The sequence below is a fragment of the Balearica regulorum genome, chromosome 6 (genome assembly GCF_011004875.1).
Source record: "Balearica regulorum gibbericeps isolate bBalReg1 chromosome 6, bBalReg1.pri, whole genome shotgun sequence".
In the NCBI taxonomy this organism is placed as follows: Eukaryota; Metazoa; Chordata; class Aves; order Gruiformes; family Gruidae; genus Balearica; species Balearica regulorum.
In genome coordinates this window covers 21,474,298-21,500,298 of record NC_046189.1, presented here as the reverse complement: position 1 = coordinate 21,500,298, position 26,001 = coordinate 21,474,298, and the positions used below count along the sequence as shown (strand labels likewise).

Below are 26,001 nucleotides of genomic sequence, written 5' to 3'. Positions count from 1 at the left end.
AAGGCAGATAACAACATAGTATGTACTACTGAGTCCCATTAAATGAATGCTAAACAGAAAGCTAAGAATTTATAACAGGTTTTTTTAAAACTAGTTAGAAATATACAAAATTTTACTCTACCACTCCAAACCTAAAATTGTAATAATAAACAATAATTTAAATAATTTATAATCATACCTGGCTGGGGTTCATCTGAGAATGTGCATTGATTAAAGAGAAGGAGGAGGAAGGAAGGAAGGAAGGAAGGAAAGAAAGAAAAAGGTTATGCTTAAATCAATTCATAATCAACATAAATACAAATTCTGGCTACACGTAAGCTTTTAGATTTTTTTCATGATTTTTGAAGTTAGAAATTTAAAAGAAAATATTAAGGACTGAATCACATTTCATCTGAACTTAAAGCATACCATGCTTTAGTAAATGTGTTTAGGAACACAAAGCTCATTCACATATTGCTATATAAAAACCTATATTAAAGTCAGTGGAAATCACATTTGAGTTCAGAGCACAGGCTTGGACGTAGCTAATGAATTAATGTGTCGTAATTGTAGTCTCTTTTCACTGCAAGCAAGTTCCACTTAGTAATTTGAGCTCTAATTTCAGCACGCTTACACCTTCTGCTAGAAATGTTGCTGCACTAAATACAGCATGCTGAATATTCCATTTCTTTCTGAAGCCTTAGCATGCTATAGCAGATGCTTATACAGTAACTTACTGCACAAGGGGGATTCGTCAGCTCCGTTGGGACAATCAGCAGAATTATCACATACTTTGCTCAGATTCACACAGATACTGTGACCCGGACATTGCCACTGCCAGCTGGGGCACCGGAAGGGTTGAGTAGGACAATCTCTCTCATCGCTCATATCTCTGCAGTCATTATCACCATCACAGATCCATGCTCGATAGACACAGTTGCCATTATCGCAGCGGAAAAGAGATGGAGGACAGGTCCTGGCAGGACATCTATGATGTTCATCTGAGCCATCTGCACAGTCAAGATGGCCATCACATTCCCAGTTAGCAGGAACACAATTGCCATCTGATTGACACTGGAATTCATTCTGGTGGCACATGCCTGGTGGTCTTGTAGCTAAAACAGTGACATTCAACAGTTCAGAAGCTGTTTCCATTTTAGACAGACAAACAAAATCACTATGTTCAGTTCATCTCTTGCATAAGTAGTTACAATACTATTAAGAACTGTGTTGCTTTTAGATCAGGCCATAGCATCACAGTCAGTCAGTCTGGTCACATTCTGAAATGTCATGTAATTTAACTTCTACTTTATTATATGGTGAACAAGGGAATTCAACTACTGTTGTATCTTGAAAAAGCATGTATTGATATCTATGCACATGCCCAAAGCAATGTGAAATTACTTGCTGAAACAAGTTTTCACTGCCCTGCACTACAAGATTTTAACTAAAATGTAAAAAAATTCTCAAGGAAAAGTTTCAATCTAACTTTCATGGATATAAGGCTTTCACTTTTCTAGATTAATATACTTCTTAATTTTACTTTTAAACCCTGAGACTGAGGTGCCAAGTAAAATAAAACTTTAGCGTCAAAAGGAATGCAAACTCTACTCTACACCTACTGTGTTTGAAATTTCTGCTTAGAAAAGCGATTTATAGACAAGTTTCCCTGAAAAGAATTTTGATGTTTTAAGGAAAGTAATGCCAATTATTTGATATATCTGATAAAGTAAATTTTCAGAAGCATCGCCTATTAACTGAAGCCTTTCTTTCAGGATCAATATACTTACGGCAATCAGTCTCATCTGAGTGATCATTACAGTCAAAAACACCATCACAGTGGTAGTAAGTGCTGATACATTGGTCTCCACTTCGACATTTGAACTCTGTGGCACTGCAGTTATATACTACAAAATAATAATAATAAAAAAGAATGTTATTTACTTATTTTACAGAGCTAGACTGCACCGAATTCTTCTACAGGTGCCCAAGTCAGATATGGTATCAGGAGACCAAGGCCCACGGAAGACCGTGATTTTCCTGGGACACAGAAAATGCAGTGACCTTGGAATCTACAGGAAACTTAGAGGAAACAGATTTCAGCCCTCTACAACCAGCCAAGAGATCAAAGGGCTTACTACAGTGCTAAAACAACCAACACAAACAGGTTTAATCTATGGATAGGTTTATTATGCATTCTGCTATCTTGGAGCTGGTAATACGAGGTCACCAAAAGTCCCCTCAGGGGGTAAGAGTGAGGAAACAAATGAAGTTACACTTACTGCAGTCATGCTCATCAGCACCATCTATGCAGTCTTTGTCTCCATCGCAGACATAGAATGGATCAATACAGCGGTGGTCTGGACACTGAAATTGCCTGGGCTCACAAGTACCTGCAAAAGCTGTTAAGAATGACAATAAATGTAGATGTATTTCTTTGCTCTCTTCTGAAATCACCATAATACTGAAGTAATATAAAGACACTATCACTAACTTGCAGCATGTAAATGCAGCAACAAGTAATCACATAAATTACAAGCACCGATACATAAGTATCAGGTAATTGTTTATTCATAGGTAGGCTTGGACTCATGCAAAACAAATAAAAGACTTGCCTATACTCATTGGGGAATGAGGATAGGCCTCAATGGTAAATAACACTAAAAAAAGCATATAGAGAAACTACTGTCTTACTTCTGGTAAAAACTTCCAAACTCGATTAGCTGACTACACCATTAGTCATTACTGTGATCACTCATCAAATAAGTGCTTAGAACTTTTAAGCTTTAGCTGCTTTTTGCTGGAAATTGCAGCACCACGATTATGACTATCACAGTTGTCCCTTTTTATTTTTTTAAATTATTTTTCTGCATTCTACTTGGCTCTGGTAGTCCAAATTCACTGAGTTTTCCACATCTTACGGACTGTAAAATATGAGTCTAACTTAGATATTAGTTCTTTCTTCCTAATTTCATTTATCATCCTTACACCAACAGACATATCTATGTAGACATTCACAGTTGTTTAAAAAACAACAGACAGTTGTGATACTCACTGCAGTTTTTTTCATCTGACCCATCACCACAGTCATTATCAGTATCACATAGCCAGATCCTTGGAATACATCTATTATTATCACAGGTGAACAGGGTTACAGGGCATGAAGTGGGTCCTTGTGTAGGACAATGCAATTCATCACTGCCATCAAAACAGTCATTATGTTTATCGCAACGCCAGCGACCTGGAATACACTGCCCACTGGCACAGGTAAAAGCTGATGAAGCACAAGTATTGTCTAAATAAAAAACAAAACAGGAGGACACTTTTATAAAGATCTCCAAAACTTGCCTTGCTTGCCAGAATATTCAGTACATTTAGTATACTTACAGAATGTCTAAAATATGCATCAAATCCTAAAATGCACATTGCTTAAAAGGAAAATGTCTGTCATGCCAACATGCTGCAGAACTGAACAGAACACTTACAAGCTTTTTTAAACTGCAAGAATTAATAAAAATCTCAATTGTTAAGCACTTCAAAACAGTCAAAAGAACAAGAAAAATAACTTATTCAAGTAGCCATTTGGTTCATACTTTCCTTTTCCCCAGAAGAAGTCTAGCTATTCTAAAATAGCCCACTAATAAGAAACAGTTTATACCGTAGTGATACTAGTTAGTCCTATGCATTAAGGAGCACATTTTATTAATATGTCCTATTTTCTTGTTTGTGATTTAAAAGAATTAACCCTGAAGAAAGAAGCACCAAATATGTCCAAAAAGTCATAAACTCTTCAATAGCTTATCAACTATAATTATCCCACTGTTCTCTCAATTTACTTGATCAACAAAGTATTTTGTGTGAGACACTTTACAGGAAAACCAGGAAATGAATCAATGTTCTTTTAATCCACCTCACTGTAAAAGTCAAGATGGAATAGATCAGAAGTGCTCAAATATAATGAAAACCATAAGCTTTCTGTTCAGATGTTAAATGAAATAAGAGGTGCTGCTCTAACCTTAGAGGAAGGTTAGACAGTGCATATGGTTTTGGTTTTTTTCTTACAGTGCTATTTTTTAAATACTTTCATCTTTATTAAGGTGGTTTGTCCCTCCCCATGCATCAAAATAAGACAAGCAAGTGACATTTCAGTATCTTTGAAAATTTACAAAATCTAAGAATAAAGACAATACTTTTCTTTAGAAGACAAATTTTTGTTACTCTTTAAATTGACTTTTGAGAACTAGTGAGATAGGAATATTTTTGTGCATTCTTTAGGCGGCCAGCGTTGAATCCCATATTCCTAGGAGTTACCAGAATAATTTCCAAACTAACTAATCTCCCAGGTAGATTTCAAGATTTGTCCACAGATGCAGCCTAAAAAATTGATGTTTATTCCAACAAAATCAGACCGACCCATCAAACTTTCTGAACTGCAAACAAATACTAAGGGTAAATTACAGGGATTACTTACTTAAAGAACCACAGTTTTGTTCATCACTGTTATCATGGCAATCATCAACACCATCACACTGATAGTATCGAGGCACACATCTTCCATTACCACAGGAAAATGAGTAGGAGCCACACTGCAAAGTGGGTGGCTCGTTGGATGGATCTTCAACACACGTCAGCTGATTTGAAGCCAGCTTCATGCCATAAGGACAACCACAAACTCTCTGAAAATTTGGTACTGGAAAGCAGAAATGGCTGCAGTCTCCATTGGGATTTGTTATTCTATTACAGTAGTTAGAGCCTTAAAAAGGGATAGAGAAGATCATGTACACACTACTGATAACAGCTTGGGAACTATAAAAAGTGCATAGTAACTGTAAAAGAATGTTTTACAAAAAAAAGATGTCATAGCAAATCCTGGTTTTGCATACACTGCAAAACAGGGTCAAGTTCACTGACAGTAATAGTAGTAGTAGGTCATAATACTAAGTCCCACATTCCATATACTCTTCATTGACACAAATGTTTATGGAAGCCAAGAACATACTATGAAGTTTCTGCCAATTTTCAGCAAGTGTCTGGAAACAAGTACACTACCACAAACGAGGACCTTTGTCTGAGCAAGGCTGGGAGACCTGATCCAATATTTGGATATCAAATAGGTGATCAGCCTTAGCACACGGTTTGATCATATGTTTGATAAGTGCATCGGGTGTTGTACCACATTAACTACAATACCAAATCCTTGATTTAGATCATAGAACTGCATAAAATTCAGCAGTGAAAAGAAGAAAAAATTAGAGACTTATACACAGTGATTACTTTAAGAGCAGCAGTTTGATTAATAAACATTTACCCAATTTCTCAAAATAAATAGTTCTGTTTAACTAAAATGTCTCCCAGAAAAAAAGAAATACAAGGTTGTGACTGGTGATACAATTACACAAAATACAATCATAACTTCATTTTACAAGGTTATTAAAGTAACAGAAGTGGTGGAGGAAAACTGCCTACAGTCACAAAACAATGAAATATATAGTGTGTAATTGCAAGCGTCCGTGCTGCCTCCCCTGCACACCAGTTACGATTCAGTATAGCCATTTCTAAAATTGTGACCAGAAACCTGCTACCCTGACATTTTGTCTCTTATTCCCTGTTTCATGTCTTTCATCTATACAACAAAAACAGCTCACCTATTTGGGAATGAGCATCGTATGCTTTAACATGCATAATGTTACTGATGCCCCTCCTAATAATAGTCATTTCTCCTCCATCAGACTTCCTCACTCGAACTATTCCACCAAGTCTCCAATCAGTGAAATAGGCATAACCTGTTTTGAAAGACATTGAACATCTAACAATTACAGAGCAATATGACATAAAAGATCAAGCATCATGACAAAAAACTGCAAGGCTTTGTAAATTTAATAATTTTTCATAACTGTTTCATGAAAAAGACAAAAAGACTTTTATCACTAATGCAAAGTGAGTCCTTCAGTCACAGGCAGACATAACCTAGAAAAACAAGCCCTCTCAGATTTCACTTAAATTAAGATATAACAGACTCAACTGGCATTTTAAATTCCAAGGGAATTTAAAAAGTCATTCATTAAGACAACTTTCCAGAAAATTTTAGAATATTTTGGAAGATGTTTTTATACAATATCAAAAGGGGTCAGATACTGACATCTTTCTTCACACATAACACAAATCAAGCCATAAACTCTACCATACAATTAATAAAATCCTGAAATTGCTGATAATCTCTAGGGAGGCAATTTACCTTGTCTGTCCAGCATGAGCAGCCCACCTTGGAAGCCATAATTAGTACAGCATATCTGCCTTGTTGCACTAAAAGAGTTACCTGATCTGCCTCAAAGTATTTAAACACAAATATACATAAAACCAGTCCTAAAATCAAGCAAGAAGTACTAAATATATTTGTAATAGAAACTTTCAACAGTGCTTTTTATAAGAAAAGCAGTATTATAAAGGCCATGTTATTTTCTCTCACATACTCACAGATCATCATATGAAAAAAAAATATGTGATGATAATAGATAATATTTTTCAATGCCAGACTTACCTCCAAAAATAGTAAGGCCAAATGGGTGAGTCATCTGAGTAATATGTTCAAGAGTCCGTCTGTCCAGCCCATCAAAGGTGCTGTGCTCAATTTTATCAAAAAAGGCATCCACCCAGTACAACCTTAGAGAACTAGAAAGAATGAAACTGTCATATCTCTTCAAATGACATTACGTTCATTAGGAAGCATGAACATTTTCTCAAATAATAATCTTAAACCTGACAGGAAGCTATTGAGGTGTGTAGGGAGAGATTCTGAGAAAAATCTTACATTTTACAAGCTTTTCAACAGATTGAAAAACAAGGTCTTCAATACAAAAGTGCCAGTGCATGCAATCTGACACAATTCCTTTATTTTTTATTCCTTACAGTTTAAAAGAAGAAATATATTTGCTCAAAAAGCTTCTGTCTTCTGCATTGCCCTTACCTCCAGTCAATGGCCAGGCCATTAGGCCAGCCTAGCGTTGTATTCACAATTGGCAAGGCATGGGATCCATCACTCCAGGCCCTCATGATTTTAGCAGGACGGAACCAATCTGTCCAAAATATATACCTGAAAGGGCACATGTCAGAAGACACATAAACCCAATGATATTAACAGAGCAAATATTTGAATAGTATTAACTTTCTTCTTTGTACCACATCGTCACATACCTTAAAAAAAAAAATACAATTTTATGTTGACCCTCTCCTCAATTGGTAGTGGTACCAACAATTAATATTTATCATGCATACAGCTTCCAAAATCTTTGGAAGTGGTATGTCCCTTTAGACGTAAAATACCTGTAGCTTTGTTAAAATTGTTAAGGATTTCATTTAAGTACTGACAGGGACAAAGAATCAAGCAAAAATGCATCTTCCAGGTAATACTTACAAGTAAGCATGAATATTACAAAGAGTTTTCTCCTGATCCTTTAGACTTATACCTGTGCTCAAAGAGTTGAAACTAGTGTTAATTAACTTTACAAAGCAGCAAACAAAAAAGGTTGGGATACCCAAGGATACAAGTTCAACACTGATCTTAAGAGATTACTTCCAAAATAGTATATTTGGTTATTAAACGTGAAAATTCAATATCCAAGAATTAAGAAATTCATTAGTATGGTGGTAGGAAGCTGAACTATGCTGTGAAAGAAATGTTATTTTGGCACGATCAAATAACACAGCGTATTGAATTTGAAGTTAAGTATTTTCATCAAAGAAAAGCAGGGCTTCATTTTACATACACAGAATCACGTATCATAAGGTCTGTATCAAATACAGCCAGTAGTATCTGATATGTTCAAATAAAGAAATTTAAATAGGAAAAATAAAGGAACCAAGGTTAGCATTCTGGGAACTGAGTTTCTAAAAATAATTTGAATTATTTCTAAAAATAATTTAGAAAACTTTATCTTTCAACTATGAGAAATAGCTTTCTAATCTGAGTGATGAAAAGAAACAAAGTTCTTTTGCCATTTGTCTACACACAGGAGTAAAAGGAAAAAAAAAAATGGGGCTTTTAAAGAGAATTCTTTTGCGTGCTTCTCTCACGTGGGATCTGTATCACCTTGCCCTTTCCTCTGGGTGCTGAATCCTTGACCAGAATAAAACACACTAAATAAAGACAAGAGAACTGAAAAGAGATGGTATTTTGGAAAAGACGACAAATGCAAACAGAAATTCAGAATGAGATGTAAATCTAACCTCACCAATTCTGCTTAAACCATAAATTTGTTCATACAGTTTCAAGTGAGAATCAAAGTTAAACTTACCCAATAACAGGATGAACCACTATTGATCGAGGATTATTTAAATTCTGAACAATAGCTCTCCTCGATTTATCTGCCAGCCTCATCACAGTAATGCTCCTATATCGAGGGTCTGTCCAGTATAGATTCTTTGAGATCCAGTCAAAGGCCAAATCTTCAACACTTTCCACTCTATTAGCTGTCAGGATTTCTCTTCCTAGAATTTATAACACACATAATGATTGTAAATGTTTAGGAAGAGAGGAAATAACATGAACGCAGTATTCTGTTCAGAAAACTAGTGGTTTCCCTCAGTAAAAATGCTGCCTCTGTGCTACTTAATATAGAGACTAATAACTAAGGGGATGGGGACCTGTTTGCTCCAGGTGAAGGAGGCTTATGTTCAGGGGCACAACCCCAAAAGAGACTAGCCAAAGATGAGAGAAAAATCCGTCACCAAGTTTAGACTGAAAGGAGTTTTATGAATTAAGGTCAGTAAGGTCAGTGCAGTAAGGACATCTTGCTCAGCCAGACCTTACCTATTGTTTGCATAGTAACGGTCAGCTGCAGTCCACCGTTACTCTGACACAAGGCAGCAAGCAAACTTAGAAGACTATATGCTCACTTAATATATATTTGATCATTATTATCAACTGGAGAGAAACATTCTTCACACTAGAACAAATAGGACTTCCAAAAATCTCATAACCATAATGTTCTTTTTCTGTATTACAGTATCATAACAAACATCCTGGTCTCCAGATAGGGAAATGAAAAACAGAAACTCAGTTTCATACTAGTGAAAGGCATACTAGCCTACATAAACAGACTGGTGATGACGAATACTAGTTGTGAGAAGCGCTACAAATAGTTTGTCCCCAAACGCATTCAGCAAGTTTGTTAAAGAACAGAATTCAATGAGCTTAATATGAGTTGAACAAACATTTTTGACAAACGTTTTCCAGATTACTGAGGTGACACTGAGATTTATGTGTATCTCACAATGTGAGTTTTTGTGCTTCGTTTTAGAAATATATATTGTACTAACCTTACCACATTTACTCTACCATTCCTAAGAATGATTCTCACCTGAACCATCAGTTTTCTGTTTATAGATCATGTCTTTACTTGTGTCTGAAAAAAAAATGGTGTCATCCTGAGCACAGAAGTCAATTCCAACAAAGTATGAAGGGCTCCCTGTTACAGGTATGATCACATCTTCCTGGGTGGAGAGATTGAATGGGATCCCCCGCACAGCCAGCTGGGATGAAAACAGCAGGAACTGCTGCACAGCTGCAAGAGAAAAGATCAGACACAGCCTTTACTTATTCACAAGGTGAGACAATTGAGCATTAACTAACTGTAAAGCTGTATTTTCCTTTATTTTCCTGGAAATAGAAAAAGAAGAATGAGAAAACAGGAATTTAATATACACAGACCTAAAAACTGAAGAAGGAAAACAAAACCCAACCCAGAATATTAGGTGACACGGTCAGGTATTCCTCTTACGTTGTTACTGTAGTCCTAATACAACTTTAGGGAAAACATTGTCCCTATGGAAGCAGAAATCAACTTCTGTGCTCACCTCTTTACAATCATCTATAAAAACTCACAGGGTTTGTGGAGCCATCATATAACCAGATGACATCTGAGCTGGCCAGATAAATGCATGGTCAAATAGTAAAACTATACACAACAAATTTGGCTTAATTTGCCAATAGATACACACGGTAAACATCCCATCAATGACAATTCTGCACTCAAACAGGAAGCAGCCGATTGCTGATGGAAACCCACAGGTTTTATTCTTGCTGTATATGTCCAAAGTGAGACGACCAACTTAATCTGCACATTACCGCACAGGAAAGCAGGCTTACATGTTCAAAATCATGCAAAATTGGCATATCAGCAAGCATCCATTCTTGATTTCAGGATTAAGAACAGCTGTCTACATGTATTCTGTATTTAACTCTCTTAAAATGCTCATAAAAGGTGGTGAGTTTAAGTTGTTCTGGCTTGAAACGAACATCAGCAGAAATTTAGGCTGTCAACAAGAGTTGTGATGGAAAAACCTGAAGTCCCTGGCATACTGAACCCACAAAGCTATCAAAGAGATGAAGGATGTTCTAGAAATAACTCTAGAGCTAATGGAAAGTGTTATTTCCAACAATCATGAGGCATTCTCTTACCAACACAATGTCGTCCATCTACATGTAGATCAAAGCCCAGTATACATCTACAGCGGTAACCTAGACCATCATTATCTGTTTTGTGGCTGAGAACACAGATCTGTTCACATCCCCCATTATTACTTCCACAAGGATTTCTTACTGAAAAATAATACAGATAGGATTATAACTTCATCTATTAACCTAATGGCATCATTATCTTGATTTTTCAGGATTTTTTTCAACATCCACAATAAATCACGTGGACTCTGTGGGAATTACATCACATGGAAATTATACACTACCAGTTCTACCCTGGAATGCATTGAAATCACATCAGAGCTAACTGGCATTCAAGGTATTCAGCTCTGTACAGAGATACTCAGCACAGCACTGAGGCCATAATCTGGGCTATAGATTTCTGCATATAGATCTACTTCAGAATGATGTCTCACAGAATCCATTCACACTGGTAGCCTTTTCCAACTGCACCCTCAGTGGAGTGTTGAGGAAAAAAAAAGTCCCAAACCCCAATACTGCTCATAAGCACAAGTTTGACTCTTCCAAATAGAAATACATTTAACAAGCTTCCCCACTCATAAATGTTGCATTTGACAGTTCATTAGCTACAGGAGCTGGATGAAACCACTGTGCGATAAAAAGCAGTCCAGTTTTACAATACAAATTAATGTATCTTAATTATTAGTTCTTTACAGCAAAATAACAGTCTCACCATTTTTACCAACTTTTGGTAAGATAGTTCCTAAACTTCCCTTAATAATCTACTTACTGTCTTACCATATGGCTGCCTGGCAGCATGGTAAACTGTCACTCCATAAGGTCTCAGTGAAGACTGGTAGATCACTTGTGGGTTAGATTCTGAAAACTTGTTAGCTTTCACCACTGCCATTTTGGTCCAATCAGTGAAATAAACATTGTGTTCAAATAAAGTGATTCCATATGGATGAGGAATAAGTGAGCCTCCATGAGCTATTGTTCTCCTGTTATAAAGATGGTTTTAAAATTATTTACAAAATATTATCTAGAAAATAACTTTATTAACAGAGGAAAGGATATGGGGTTATTAATTAATTGACTAGCTTTTGCTTCTACATAGCATCCGCCAAAGTACAAACAAAAAAGACCAAATGAACTGAAGAGATGAAGCTAAACATACAGGGTACACAAACATAAAGGATACAGCAGTGAAAACAAAGCAATCAAAAGTGTAAGCAATTTCCAAGAAAACACAGTGAGTAAAGACGACGATTCAAAATTGTAGGAAAAGATTCATAATTACTGAGACAAAATTTAAGAGGCCAAACAGAGAAAAATCAAAGACACCTGTAGTAATTCGAAATATTCAGGAAATCTGAATGTAAATAAAATCCTATGTATGCATTAAGAAAGAACGGAAAAAAAAAAGATACTTCCTTTGGCCTGCACTTACCACTCAGGCAAAAAACAAAGAAAAACAAATGCTAATAAATTGTATCTATGCAAAATATTGTGACTATTTTTCTGGATAGATATTAGGAGATAAAGAGAGACATTTAGGCCCTCACACAATACATAACAATAACACTACAATATTATTTTCATGGAGTCATGAAGGAAGGTCAACAAAATCGACAAAATTCTACAGCTCTACTTAAACAGTTTCTCAGATGATTTTGGTTCATGGTGTAGGCATGCAAGATGTGACACAAGTGGACAGTAAGCTGTATTTTAGGATTCTTGGCAGCTTCTGCCATTGCCTCTTGCTCACTTGCACAAAATCTACAAGATTTTTGGTGCTGCTGTGAGAGAGAACTTTTTATATCCAAAACCCTGATATTTTACTAAACACATCCTTGTCTTAGTAGCCCTGATAAAGGAGTAAAGATACCAGCATTATTTTTATAATTTTGTGTGATTTGTGTGATTAAAATTTGTGAATTAAGGTGAAAAATACATTGAGCAATAAACCTGTCAAATGAGCAGAGGACTATTTTTCAAATCAATATATAGAAGGTATGTTAAAGGGGACAATTTTTTTCTTGTGTTTGAGTAACAGACACTAATCACAGATGCAGAGATAAGCAGGCTTCTAAACACTATTCTATAAGACACAGTTTCATAAAAACTCAAGGACTCCTTTCTTGCATGCTGTGATATAGTTTCCCCAGCATCACAATAGGGTGAGTGATGACTTAATTTCTGACAGCAAAGTTTTATAAAATGTAAGAAGAGCACTTAATACTCATTACACAAAGTAGTGCTTCAGAGTGGAATATTTCAAATAAATTCATTCATGAAAAAGATGCAAAGAAATTACGATGGAAGACTATGTATATAATTCAAAAATAATAAAAAGCAAATGCTATAAAATGTGTACTGTAATGGTGGACTATAAAAAAGTACATTATAAAAGAAGTGCAACAGATATTCAAGGTAAAAAAAGGACAAAGAATGATGGAGGAATTAAGGATTGCCTACAAGTACCATGACACCATAGATAAAGGTGCATCATATTAACTGTGTTGTAATTTTCATCCTTTGTGTATCTCATTTTGTTAGTCAAATCTTTGTTTGAACTAGATACAAAATAATCAGTTTATCTGTAACCTCCAAGGAATAGTATTTCTCCTACCTTTGAAGCCCATCGTAAGTTACAGTCTCAATGTAATCAAACCGGCTGTCAACCCAGTAAAGTCTCTTTGATACAATATCCAGAGTTATTCCAGCAGGCCAGCCTAATTTTGTTTTTATCAAATCCTGGCGGTTTGTGCCATCCATGAAGGCCCTTTCCACTTTAGGATCACCAGACAGACTATCCCAGTCTGAGAAAAACAAATAACTATAAAGGAAAAAAGAAAAAGGAAAAAAAAAAAGTTGTCCCATGTTTACCTGAGATTTTACAGAAAACCCTAACATTTTACATGGAATTTAAACCCAGTACCCTTTCAAGACAGAGCTTGATTCTCAGCTGGCATACAATGAAAACGCATTTTATACCTCCTACCCAAAAAGTAATTTGCATTTTCTTTTAGGAACGAATCTAGAAAGAAACATGCTTTCACCAAAAGACCTCAGAAATATTGAGTTTCCTTAGTCAAATACAGACTTAAGTGTACTGCCAGAAATAAACTGCTGACAAATAGATGCATCGTGAAAGCAGCATCCATCACTACAAGTTGCATGAAATTCCTTTTCCAGTACTCTGAGGATCCAAGTTTTCATGGTTCACATACATTTTTGAAGCCTGTTGGGTTGGGGGACACTAGCCTCCCTGGCTTCACTCCATCACTTTATTTCAGATAATGGCAGATCTGTGGATGGTATCACAACAGAAATCTTTCAGGATAACTTCTACTTTTCTGCAGGGCATTTTCACAGTTCCCCTGCTTTCGGAGCTGCACATGCACATACAACTCTAGCCATAACACAGATTCTGCACATTAGGAATAAAAGCAGTGCACAGCCCTCCCATAACAATTTAAGGTGTAGAATAGATTGGGATAGAATGTACATGTTTGAAACATTTTAGATCTGATTCTAAAACGACCGCCTTGGCTATTTCATATTTCTCCTCCTTTTGCATAGGAATAAAGGAATGTGTGACATCTTTTACCATTACCTGACATGTATCACTTACCCAACAGTTGGATCAAGTGCTATTCCTCTAGGATTTCCAAGATTTTCAGCAATAAGAGTAACACGGTTTGTTCCATCCAAGTTAACCATATCGATTCTGTTCACACTGGTCTCAACTATGTACAGTTTATTGTTAACCCAATCCACTGCTAGATTTTCAGGTGTGTCAACTGAAACATTTAAAACTTCTTGGAAATCAGAGCCATCAATATTAATAGAAAAAACCTGAAAACAATACAAACATTGTCAGTGCTCACATGATGTTTTGCTAATCACACAACACATGGCACTTGTCCTTTATCATCTCATTGAGCACAGATCAACAATTGGCCACTAGATAGAACCAAGTTACCCACTAAGCTATTCCTTAGCTTAGGGGGTTTTTTTGCAAAAATTTGGAAATCAATGCAAAAACTACAGGAAGCTTGGCTTCAACTAGCATTTCTGCAAAATGGATGAGATAACAGACTAAAGCAGCCTTGTGCTTCAGCAAACCTGACAAATTGCTGGATTAAAAAAAGCAAAACAAAACAAAAACAAAACACAGATGAGGAAAGTGTATCTTGCTTTCCTGGAATGTAGCAAAACCCAGTATTTTCATTAATTGAAAAAAATGAACATGCTTTAGCAAAGTTCTAATCAGTGACCAGAAACAAGAGGGGGAGCTCTTACTGCACCAGCCACTAAGGGGAAATTGCAAAGTGAAAAAAGAAAGGGAAAGCTCAGCATTGCTTCTGGTCTCCTTTATTTAAGGCTAATTTTAACAGCATCATGCTCAAGAAGAAATAGTGTTGTTAGCTTACAAGCAACCTCAGAGCTACATGAAGCAAACAGTATAAACCCAATAATTTTATATATACAGTAATCATGTGATTATAACACTGGGTAATAGGAAAAAGCTAGGAATCATTATTCCTTTTTTGGAACAACAGCATGAGGTTTGGAATGTATTTAAATGAAAATACAGATTACCTCAAGTAAATATATGCAAGCAAAATAAAAGCTGAAATAGTTGCACCATTTTAAATATTCTTCAGGTCAATGTAACAATAATCAAGCAAGCCATTTAAACGTCTATTCTGTTCTTTGGGAACGTTGTTGACGGAAGAGCTTATGGGCATTAGGTTATCAGGCAGAACACTAAATGAGATCAAGATGACACAGAACACAACCCACAATTTTCTGGTTTAGTTTACATCTTAATCTTAAAAAAAAAAAAAAAAAAAGACAACCAAAACATATCCCCTAATAATACTTTTATTTTAAAACATCAGGTAGAAATATGCATCATTAAGAATTTTCTTATATGTCATTGTTTTCATCTGGGTATTCTGGCTAGGACTTAGTTAGGATTAATTAATCTAATTAATTTATTAGGATTTAACTATATTGGGGCAGGCCAGATAAAAAAGCAGTCATGGCCATCTGGGGTGCGCAGTGAAAAAACCTGTATTATCTTTTGTTTATACCTCTTACAGAGATAGCATACATCTCCTGTCTCATGGAAGTTCAGATTTGACTCTGACTTGATTCAGCCATTGTCAATTACAGTAACGGGAACGCACTGCAGTCAAAATAAAATTGCCAGAATTGTGAACAAGTCAAAAATTGTGCATACAAATTCTGTCCTACTAGACAGCCATGCAGTGTGCTTTCCAACAGAACCAATGTGGTACTGTAGCAGAAACTATAGTTTACAGCTTATGTACAGGTTCAGAACAAGGACAGTGACACCAAATTGATCCATCCGTGGTCTCAGTAGGAGGCAGGCCATGGATTCTCCTTCACTCTGCATGACAATCAACATGGGGATGAAGATTGTGGAGTCTCAGCACTTGACATAGGACTTTGTTTGTTCCAGTAAGTTATGCACAGAGAAAAAGAACGAGGGTGAAGTCCAACTTTCGCAAGAGTCTCCAGACTGTTTAAAATTACTCTGGTTTACTGTATCTTGAAGCTAAAATATTTCCTCTTCAAAAAAAAAAAAGGTAACAAAATATTGGCTCATTACACAAAACACTGTCAATATTTGTTATCCAGGCTCAACTACAGTGCCATTTGAAGTATATGAAGAAATCTGATTTTTATCATCTTGGAAGTCACACAGCTTTTACATTTTAAATGATCATGTTTCAAAAAATTACCAAGAAAAATTTGTTCAGTTTTGAAAGAATGTCTACTATTTCTCCTAATTAGTTTTTTGGACTCCATGTCAAGTAAAATTAAAAGTTGCTCAAGACATTCCCATATAATAGGATTCTTTGTTTAATATGTCACATGTAATAGTATAGCTTGAAAAACGCAGTCATTAACATAAAACATTTCAAGGAGCTTTTTTATTAGAAAACAAAAATACAGCCAGCTTCTGCTCTCAAAAATGAAAGCCTATCAACACATTCTGCCTCTTGCAGTTCTCTACTTCCACATACACAAAAATATATTCTTCTTGAAATTTCTACCCACCTTATCTTGCACTGTATCAGTCCAAAAGATTCTGTGAAGGTAAAAGTGAAAGTCCACTCCAACTGCAACCCCACGATTCTGTGACTGCACCAAAGTACGAAAACTTCTTCCATGAAGATCTCCAATCAGTAAATCACGGCCATTGGAAAAAATAATTGATGCAACACCAGCTGAAAGCAGGGGTGACAAATATATGACTCTGCAGGCAAGCTATTTTACAAAGGGGCACTGAAATATATACACACCAGTTCACACACACTGGACACAAAGGTTTAAATAGATGCTCAGACTACAATCTGTATAAATGTTTCTATGCGAGTACTAATTGCTTTGATTTGCCTTTGGTTTCTACACTTGGAGCAAACCAGGCACGAATAAGTATTTAAAGCCCTAACAGCTAAAACTTTTACAAAACCCCTGTGCATCTAAACTCCAAAATACTATTTCTACTCTTCTATTTCCTTGCTTTAGCTCCCTTAAAGCATAAACTTTCTTAAGATATTTCTGCCCCATGAGATTCAAATATTCCTTGATTCTAGCATGCAGGACATGTTTCTTATCTTTTTATGTACTCCTCTGTCCTATCCTATCCACCTTCTTCATTCTCTCATCTCATCAGAAAATCTTCGCTGTATCTTACAACAGAAGAGAGATTCCAGCAAGTCTTTGAAGGAAAGCTCTCTTTCAAAGTAGATGCCTGTTGAAAGGCTTGGTGTAAGTCTGACAGGAATATATTTAAGTCCAAATTCTTTTCAACCTACACCTAAAACCCTCCCCAATTAAAGCAAAAACTGATTTAGAGCAGGTATGAAATTCCCCTATTAATAAGATAGAAAATCAACACTTTATAAACAACTCACTGGCCCAGAAGTAACACTAATTGGAACGGAAAGCTTCTTGTGAAGGATACAGAATTCTTCTGGAAACAGAACAATCTTCCCCAGTACTGGCATATGCATGTCTTAATAGAGTCAAGCATATTTCATTAGCTCAAAAAATTCCCTATTTTTTGAGGCCATACTTAGAAAATCGCACAATGATGACTGCTCTGCAGACATGGCTGAAGAAAGAAGGAAGGGGGAGGGAACTGGGCAGCTCATGCTTTTCTAAGCAGCAAGACTGCTAATCAGCTATGCCAAGCGGGGACTCCCATTCCCCCTGAGCTCCTGCAGGCAGGAACTCCTGCCTCACACAAAAGCCTGTTAGGCTATTACATCTCCACAAAGAAGGGCTTCCCAGGGGCTGCTTTCATACAGAGCAGGAGGTGAACACCCAGGAGCAGCTGCCTACTGTTGATGGGGAACCACACTCTGTGTGCGGCAAGCATTCTTGCATAGTTCAGGCTCTGGGACCCCAGAAGCCAGGAGTATGGTTTCTCTCACAGGGAAGTGTTTGAGCTCACTATTCAGCAAAACCATCTTCTTGCACGTCATAGTCCTTCTAGAAAAAGTGAGGTTTCCTGATTTCTTGATCTCACTCAGTTCCACAGGCAGCAGGTCAGGAAACTGCCTCCCACAAGAGCAAGATTTTGTCTATTAAGGAGGGCTCTGGCAATGACCTCCCAGCTCTGCAGAAGTCGGAATGCTGAGAAAGTGCTGGAGCCCAGAAGACACTGTTTTGAGGAGAAGCAGCCCTGATGAGGCAAGTTAGCTCCACCAGCCTACAGGTGTAGCAGATGCAGAGTCTCTTGCTATTTGCTGATGCTCTGAATGCTGTCCTGACCTTAAGTCCTTAAGGCCAGAGGTAAGAAAAAAATCAAACACAGTGGTATGGCATAGCCATGCAAACTACCCCATTTTATCTAGCTCTATTAGTCCAACAATAGCAAGAGACTTGCACTGCTGCACACTAACCTGAAGTGTTGGCCCGACAATGCCGATGATGCTCTAGGAAATAACCTTCCACACAGTGGCACTGGTGATGTCCCACACGATCTTCACACAGCTGGTCACAGACACCCCACATTTTGCAGTCATCAAAATCTGTCAAGTGAATAAGGCATATTTATAAGCAATGCTTTCTATAAAACGGATATCATTATACTTGGGAAGATGCAAGTTTGTCTTCTCTGCATGCTTTATATCTGTTTGCAAAACTGTGACATGGGAAAAAGAAGTTTTGTATGTTTTTCCACAAATGTTTCGATTTTCTATTTCTGGATAACAAAACAACTGATATTTGCTGCCCAGGGACCTACCCACACCACCCCTAACCCCTTCCCCCCTGAAAAAAAAAAACCCTCAAATCCCGCATCTGTCAGGAGAAGAGGAAAAAGAAGAAAATCATTGGAAGGGATGGCAGTGTCTACTTTCCACAATACACAATATGCCCATGCAGTACTCTTCCTGCAACAGATCTGTACACTTTGCACACACACACACTCTGCTGGATTTAAGCCCACTTTAAAGGAGAGCCCTACTTTTATGTCAGTGCAATGCTCAAGCTAATAAGTCCTGCTAAAAGGCAATGTTTATTAGCTCAGACTTCGTACCACGCTAACAGGTTCTGACTTCCAGTGAAAAGGTGGCTGTGCACCAGAACCAGTCAGCAAAAAGTACAAAGAAGTTCGGTTTGGCATGCAAAATACCATACAGGTAGAGTCTGCAGCTAGGATCCAGCAAGTTCTCACAGATGTACTCCACAAGCAATTTCCAGGGCTGCTGCAGAATCTTTTACTTCCAAAATTGTGAAATATTTAACTAGTCATCTTTTAAAAACAAGTATTTCTAAAACTCTGATTTTCTAAGAAGAAAAAAATCAGAAATTCAGATCTGAACACTGTCTGGTATTTCATCCTATCTGTGGTTATTTAAAGCCCAGGAGATTTCTGACACTCCTTAACACATGGTTTTGACATTAGAAGTTTGACCTCCTTCGGTTGAAAACCTAAGTAGAATCAGCACATTACATTGCCAGAAACTGGTAATTCTATTGTTAACCCAAAAAAAGGAGAAAATGAGATCTCAAACATTGCTCCTACTGGAACTTCTGGTTTTAAACATTTATTAACACATTGGTGACAATGAAATATTTCCTAGATACTACATTTTGGTACTGAAAAAAATGTATTTCTCAGTAGCTTTCCAGCTTCCACACATATGTTAAAAAACTTCACTTTAGTACATAGTGAGCCAGAATAAAACCAAGAGAAGACAAATTGAAAAGATTATGGTTTCAAAAAATCATACACTTCACTAACACTATAATTTCATTCTTCTGGCCTTAAACCAGTAAGATTGATTTAAGCTAAGATCTGGAATTACACACGACTGACTGTGAGCCATTACCCCATGACTAGTCTTGCTCCCACTACAAATACATGCCTAGATCTTGGCAAATCAAAATACATTGACTCAGATTTACAAGCCAGAATCAGAGTGCTGGGTTTACAGGGCAGTCAAAGAACAACAGAAGACTCACTGAGACCGCACCAGGTTTGCAAATATGTCCTTCTTGTATTTCCCACATAACAGTTAAAAAACGGAGTAAATTTTGTGCCTGGAGTGAGTGCACTGATTCCTCCTCTCTATTAAGAGCAATCATGGTGTCACTGCAGCTCATACAGCCCTAGGCTACCCAGTATTCTCCACAATACAGAAATCTCATTAGAGACTGAGCACCTGGAATACTTTTAGTTGCACAAACACCATAGCTTGGGTTGAAAACCCATAACAGATACTTACACAGTTTCTTTTATTAGGCAGTGCTAAATTTCATGATTCTGAAGTTACTCTATTTCCAGTTACCAAGATAAATAATTTGTACTACCAAGTTACAGCAGCTACAGAATAGAAATGCAACACCAATATACCTCACTGACCTTTACATTCTTCATTTTCATGTAAATAATGTATATACTGAAATGTCATAGGAGATACAGCCATTCTATAGTGCAAATACAAAGCACCCTTTTCATTTTAAAGTACAATGTTCTACTGTCTTCATATACAACCATTTTCAAAAAGCACCAAACACTTCAATATCTGTTAATATTAACTGTTTTTCCAGGCATACACCACCACACATCCCTGAAGCAGAAACTAACTCTCCCCACCTAACCACTAAAAGACCTGTAAAAAAGATTCGTAATAAAGCAATCATCCAAGAGTAAATCTTTTTAAACGTAATCATGCATTATGTCTTTAACGGTCTTATTGAAAGAGATCTTTAGGATATCTCTCTGGTTTGTTTCTGCGTCACCATGCAGCCACTGTACTACTTAGATTTTTATCCTTTTACTGACTCTTGAGATTTTCTATTTGCCAGTACATCCACTGATTAGGAACTTACTCACCTTCCAGGAATCTAAACTTTCCCAGTGAGCTATGAGAAGGTACTAGCTATGTGGAATCACTGTACTTCACTTACCAATACAAGTACGACTGTCATTGCTACTTATTGTATATCCTGCAGGGCAATAACACATCCCTCCTGATGGAGAAGAATGACAGCGATATTGGCAACTCAGCGCAGCACAGTGCGATACGTCTAAAAAGGAAATAAAATAGTTCAGGAATAGTTATACATATTACCAGTAGAACAGCTTTTTGCCTAACAGTTACAAAGCTATAGTCTTTTTTATAATGAGTCTACAATTTCAGGAACAGCTTCCTAAAACAAATGTGCACAAGAAATTATGTCTAAAGTTCCACAAAATCACATATGCTTACATACATGCTGGCAAGGAAATGGAAGACAGAAGATAAGCTACTGTTTATAATAGGTTTTCAGAATGGAGTCGAAGGATAAGCATCAATCTTATATGAACCACCACTGGTAAGTGCCACGTAAAAAGCTGCACAGAGAAAGCTATCTGCAATGCACCATGCCTTTCTCTGGTTCCACAAGACCTAACTGTGAATACCACATCCTCAAGCTCCGTCTACTGGCATGCAACCTCATAATTTACTTTTTTATGCAGAAAAAACCCTACTACATTATATTAAGAAGAATATGTATATTACTGCAATATATTAGAATATATTGCTAGCATTGTGTCTATGGAGAAACTCTTCTTTATCCTTCTCTTCTCTCTTTCTTCTTTTTTCCTTCACACTTCTCCCTTTCCTTGTACCTAATAAACATTTCAGTGATAGGTGATCAGTATATGATTGTAAATCACTTGCTGACTTCCATCTCCTTCCTTTTCATCTTCCTTTTCCTCAGTTTCTCCTGTTAAATGCCTTGCTTTGCAGCCCACATCCAACGCTACTACTAAACCACTCAGCAAAGCAAGTGACACACTTTTTTACTATGAGGTTTAATTTCCTATTATTTTTTCTGCCCTTCTATTCCAGAAGGCATGATTTTATTAATAGAGTTTTCCTCTTCCTAGAAATTAAAAATGTAAAATACCCTGGTCCTGATTCTCAGAGGGAATCAATGTTCCTAAGAGTTAAATTAACAGAAACTATGCATGTTCATTGCCTCCAACAGAGAAAACCCGGTATACCACTAGCTGGAGAACCAGACATCCCAGGAAACAGATAAGTTTGAAAACTAAGTGACTTAGCGAAGGCTCAGGATACGCTAATTCAGTCCTGTGTTCTGATCAGTACACAACATTCCTTCTTACTTACAAAGAGGAAAAAACACAGATATTTAAACAAAAAAAAGGCATATAGCACACCTTTCCCTGCCTTCTTGAACACATTTTTAGGATATGGAGAGTGAGTTAAAATCCTTATTTGTGAAACTTCAAGTAGAGATTTACAAAAAGAATGGTCTGTTCATAGCATATACGCCTCTCAGACCATCCAGTCAAAACAGTGCCAACAAAAACAGTGAGCTTCTAAAACTTCAGGGGTGTTTAGGAGAGAAAAGGTGAAAATAAAAAGATATCAATGCTGATGGTTCTGCTATTCTGTGTATGCTTTTGATTCTAATACATACTGCAATGTCTGCCCACAGTGATGTTAGTTTCATCTTCTCCTGCAGGGCAGTCTGCAGCCCCATCACACACTTTCCCAATTGGAATGCAATGCCCTGACCCAGGGCAGGCCCACTCTCCCGGGTAGCACTCATGGTGACCACTTTCTGTGGAAATGAAAAACAAGAATAATTGAGGAGTATGTTTCAAATAATACTTAGAATTTCTTCCCTAACAGCGTCCCAAAGCATCTCTATCCTTCATTATTCAGTTTTTGGTTCTAGCACACAGCTGGGGAAGACTATAAAAGAAACATCATCTATACTTTCTTGTCACACTTTCTTTTACCTTCAAAGTAGAATGCAAACAATACTTGTGCAGACATGTGAATCTTTTTAGTTTTCTGTGTTAGAAACAGTAAAACCATTTAGCTTTAGACTAACCAATGCAACAGAAATGGAACTATAGGTTTGTGGTTTCAAAACATACAAAGGCTGTCTGGATAAAGAGAATAATGCTCTTCATAGAAAAGGCCAATGAAAGAGAAAAAAAGCCCACACTTTCATTCATTAAAATTTCTGTATCTTGCATGACAAATCTTGGTAGAAACTGAGTTACTTTCATTTTCAACCAATTGATTTGGCTTACTAGGAGCGTCATGTATCTTAATAGATGACCTGAAAAGTCTCCACAGGAAAAAAACCAAAAGATATATGAGAAGATGTAAAAGAAAAAAAAGACATTGCTATATGCTAAGCTTAGTTTGCATCATACTCAGTATCGTAGCAATATCTCTCACAGACACAACAATAAAAAATAAAAAAGAAACAGGTGAAGATGGAATTCTAAGGTTTTCACAGAATTAAAAAGGATTCAGAACATCTTGATTGGTCAAAATTTCATAGAAGCAGCTTAGTGAGGTCCTCCACTGAAAATGTCATCATTATAAGTTTGCATTAGTATATACCGCATCCTCTTTCATCTTCATTATCTTCACAGTCATCATCCCCATCACATATCCAGCTCTGATGAATGCAACGGCCACTTGGGCAAGTGAAGAAGTTGCCTCTGCAAGTTGCATAAGCTAAGGAAAGAAACATGAGAAAAATCAAGCTACTCTAGGTGACTAAAAGGTTAGAAAGAGTAATGTTGCCTCGTAGATGAAAAGTCATTTATAATCTCTCCTGAAAAACTGAGCCAGTTCCACATCTTGTATATATTGTAAACACTGCTGGTTTGCTCTGGTTTTGGGTATGAATTTTATTTTAGAATACTTCGGTTCTTTACAGAAATGAAAGGGACAGCTAAATTTCTCAATTCATTGTGTAACTAGATGCAGAGCACCTTATTAACAAGGCTCCTGAAGGTGGACATGACAAGGAGATGACACTTAAGACATCAATATTTGTATGCTTTGTACTCAGAGAAACAGAGTTAAAAAAACAAAACAAACAAACAAACCCACCAAACAACAAACAAACAATGAATATTTATATCAAAGCCCTCCATGGTTGGGAAGCATTCCCTGCTAAGAGTTCAGAAACCTTTGTGGGTCCTCAAAGGACAGGCATTGCCAAAGATATAAAAGAGAAATACTTGGCGGGGGGGGATAGAATCACACTGGTGTGAAGTCCTTGGAAGGATATAGCAACTAAATAGCAACATGTGGCCTTCCTGCAATGCAAAATATAAAACTAAGTTAGATCCTATAATCAGTAGGGGACCTTTTTAAATATATAGATCACACAAGTGATAACTCTACAGCCATGATTCTGGCTGGAGATGCAATCCTTTGGGATACCCTGATTGTGAAGAAAAGAATGAGCAAGAAATTTCGAGAAACAGAACAGTCAATTAAAGACCTTAGGTGAACATCTAAAGGACAACTATCTGTACAGTTATTTGTCTGTGAAGTTGTATATTATAGTCACTGGGAATAATTCTAGAAGATCCATTCCATCTATCAGAAAATAAAAATGAGAAAAAGAGCCAAATAGATTTGGACAAAAACAAATAACATGCTGTATCTAACTGAGATTTCAGAGTGAAGGAATTACCTTTGGGTCATGCTGAAATGAAGAAAATGACAACAAATGAAACTGTATGTGTGAAGAAGCAAACTGTCACTTAATCCAGCAAACTCAAATAGTAACCACACACCCAGGCACTTAGCAGCAAAGACAACCTGAAAAAAGTCTATCAAAGTAGCACCGCAATTTTCATCTTTCTATACAAAAAAGTCCTTGTAGAACAGTGGCTAGCTTTTGATGGCTGTATAGCCAAGCAATCTGCTTCCTGCTATCTGCTTGAACCACATCTTAGTAAAACAGTTAAAGAAAGTGTCGGGGGGAAAAACTCAAAAATATCATACTGCAAGAGTTTTCATCACTCCTATCTCCACAGTCATCATCATGGTCACAGATAAAGGCTCGTGGGATGCATTCTCCGTTAGCACACTGAAACTGAGTACTGGTACATCCATGTGCTGAAAGAGATTTTAGCACAGAAACACATACAGAAAAACTGTCAGAAAACTACAATCTTTAACTTTAAAAGAGGGTCTATAAAGCATATTTGGTTGGGATCAGTCCATATGTGGTACTTACTGCAATTAGCTTCATCAGAAGAATCTCTGCAATCAACTTTGCCATCACATCGCTGGCTTGCATTAAAACATGCTCCATTTGCACATGACAGCTGTTCACATCTTGGGTAGTCTACGATAAGAAATCCTTCAGTATTAGCATGAATGTTAGATGCTACAAAACCTCACAAGAAACAAGGGAAAAATTACATACCCTCTTGCACCCCAAAAAGATTTTAAACCCAAACAGTATGATAGAAAACAATGCAACATAAAAGGACTGCAAGCAGTGAACATTTATTTTATTTACTAGTACCTCAGGTTTACACTTTATTGATCTTAATAAAAGTGCTTAGGTAGAAAAGGAGTTCCTGAAATTTACAGTTTGTAGGTCCTCGTAGAATGCTGTGAGTTCTCAAACTCAAGAGACTTCAGGATTTTATGGTTTTGTTCCAATTAAGCCAAAGATGTTAAACTTCCAAGTCCATGATCAACTTTAGGACCTCTGGTTTTTATTACTTGTTTTCCGCTTCCCAAAACAAAAAAGATTCTGCAGAATGAATGATTTTTCAGTTTCTGGCTGTTCTACTTATGTAGATGACCTACAGGCCAACACAGGGCATTATTTCAAACAACTTAAAACCAATTCTGAAAATACTTATGCATACAAGCAGTCAGTGAGTTCAGTGGAACTACCCAACAAACTAAGCATATGCATGTGCTAGAGCTGAGTAGGAGAATATAAGCTTACTTCAGCTCACTTCTGTGTAGACAAAAGTTATTTCAGGCAAATGGCAAGTATGAAAGCAAATAATTGCTATTTTTAGAAGTGAGATTTATTGAATCTTTGCCTCTATATGGAAATGCAGGCAGATAAATGAACTCAAGAAACAGAATAACCAAATTTAATTTTGTACCTTTTAGACTTTCAGTTTGAATTCTTATCCCTTTTTACTTCCATACGAGTTAATAAAGCAGATAGAGCAGGTTCTCAGGCACATTTTCACTCATACTCTTGGAATTCAAAACGTGGAT

The 26,001-nt window shown here is 36.8% G+C and overlaps 1 protein-coding gene across 5 annotated transcripts in view; it reads right to left on the bottom strand.

Annotated features, from left to right (window-relative positions):
• LRP2 (LDL receptor related protein 2) overlaps positions 1 to 26,001 on the bottom strand; it is a 130,880-nt gene that overhangs the window by 74,171 nt on the left and 30,708 nt on the right. For all 5 annotated transcript variants that reach the window (XR_012836128.1, XM_075756724.1, XM_075756725.1 and 2 more), the window contains exons 5-25: positions 24,989 to 25,099; positions 24,754 to 24,867; positions 23,350 to 23,466; positions 22,406 to 22,549; positions 20,882 to 21,001; positions 18,367 to 18,495; positions 16,514 to 16,683; positions 14,052 to 14,275; positions 13,047 to 13,253; positions 11,213 to 11,415; positions 10,436 to 10,576; positions 9,336 to 9,539; positions 8,271 to 8,463; positions 6,944 to 7,069; positions 6,518 to 6,648; positions 5,625 to 5,762; positions 4,451 to 4,732; positions 3,035 to 3,274; positions 2,262 to 2,381; positions 1,770 to 1,886; positions 717 to 1,094 (exon numbers count right to left, since the gene is read on the bottom strand). Coding sequence is in view for 4 of the 5 variants with exons in the window: in XM_075756724.1 (XP_075612839.1) it covers positions 717 to 1,094; positions 1,770 to 1,886; positions 2,262 to 2,381; positions 3,035 to 3,274; positions 4,451 to 4,732; positions 5,625 to 5,762; positions 6,518 to 6,648; positions 6,944 to 7,069; positions 8,271 to 8,463; positions 9,336 to 9,539; positions 10,436 to 10,576; positions 11,213 to 11,415; positions 13,047 to 13,253; positions 14,052 to 14,275; positions 16,514 to 16,683; positions 18,367 to 18,495; positions 20,882 to 21,001; positions 22,406 to 22,549; positions 23,350 to 23,466; positions 24,754 to 24,867; positions 24,989 to 25,099 (3,609 nt within the window). In the remaining variant the exon portion in view is untranslated. The remainder of the gene's footprint in view (positions 1 to 716; positions 1,095 to 1,769; positions 1,887 to 2,261; positions 2,382 to 3,034; positions 3,275 to 4,450; positions 4,733 to 5,624; positions 5,763 to 6,517; positions 6,649 to 6,943; positions 7,070 to 8,270; positions 8,464 to 9,335; positions 9,540 to 10,435; positions 10,577 to 11,212; positions 11,416 to 13,046; positions 13,254 to 14,051; positions 14,276 to 16,513; positions 16,684 to 18,366; positions 18,496 to 20,881; positions 21,002 to 22,405; positions 22,550 to 23,349; positions 23,467 to 24,753; positions 24,868 to 24,988; positions 25,100 to 26,001) is intronic.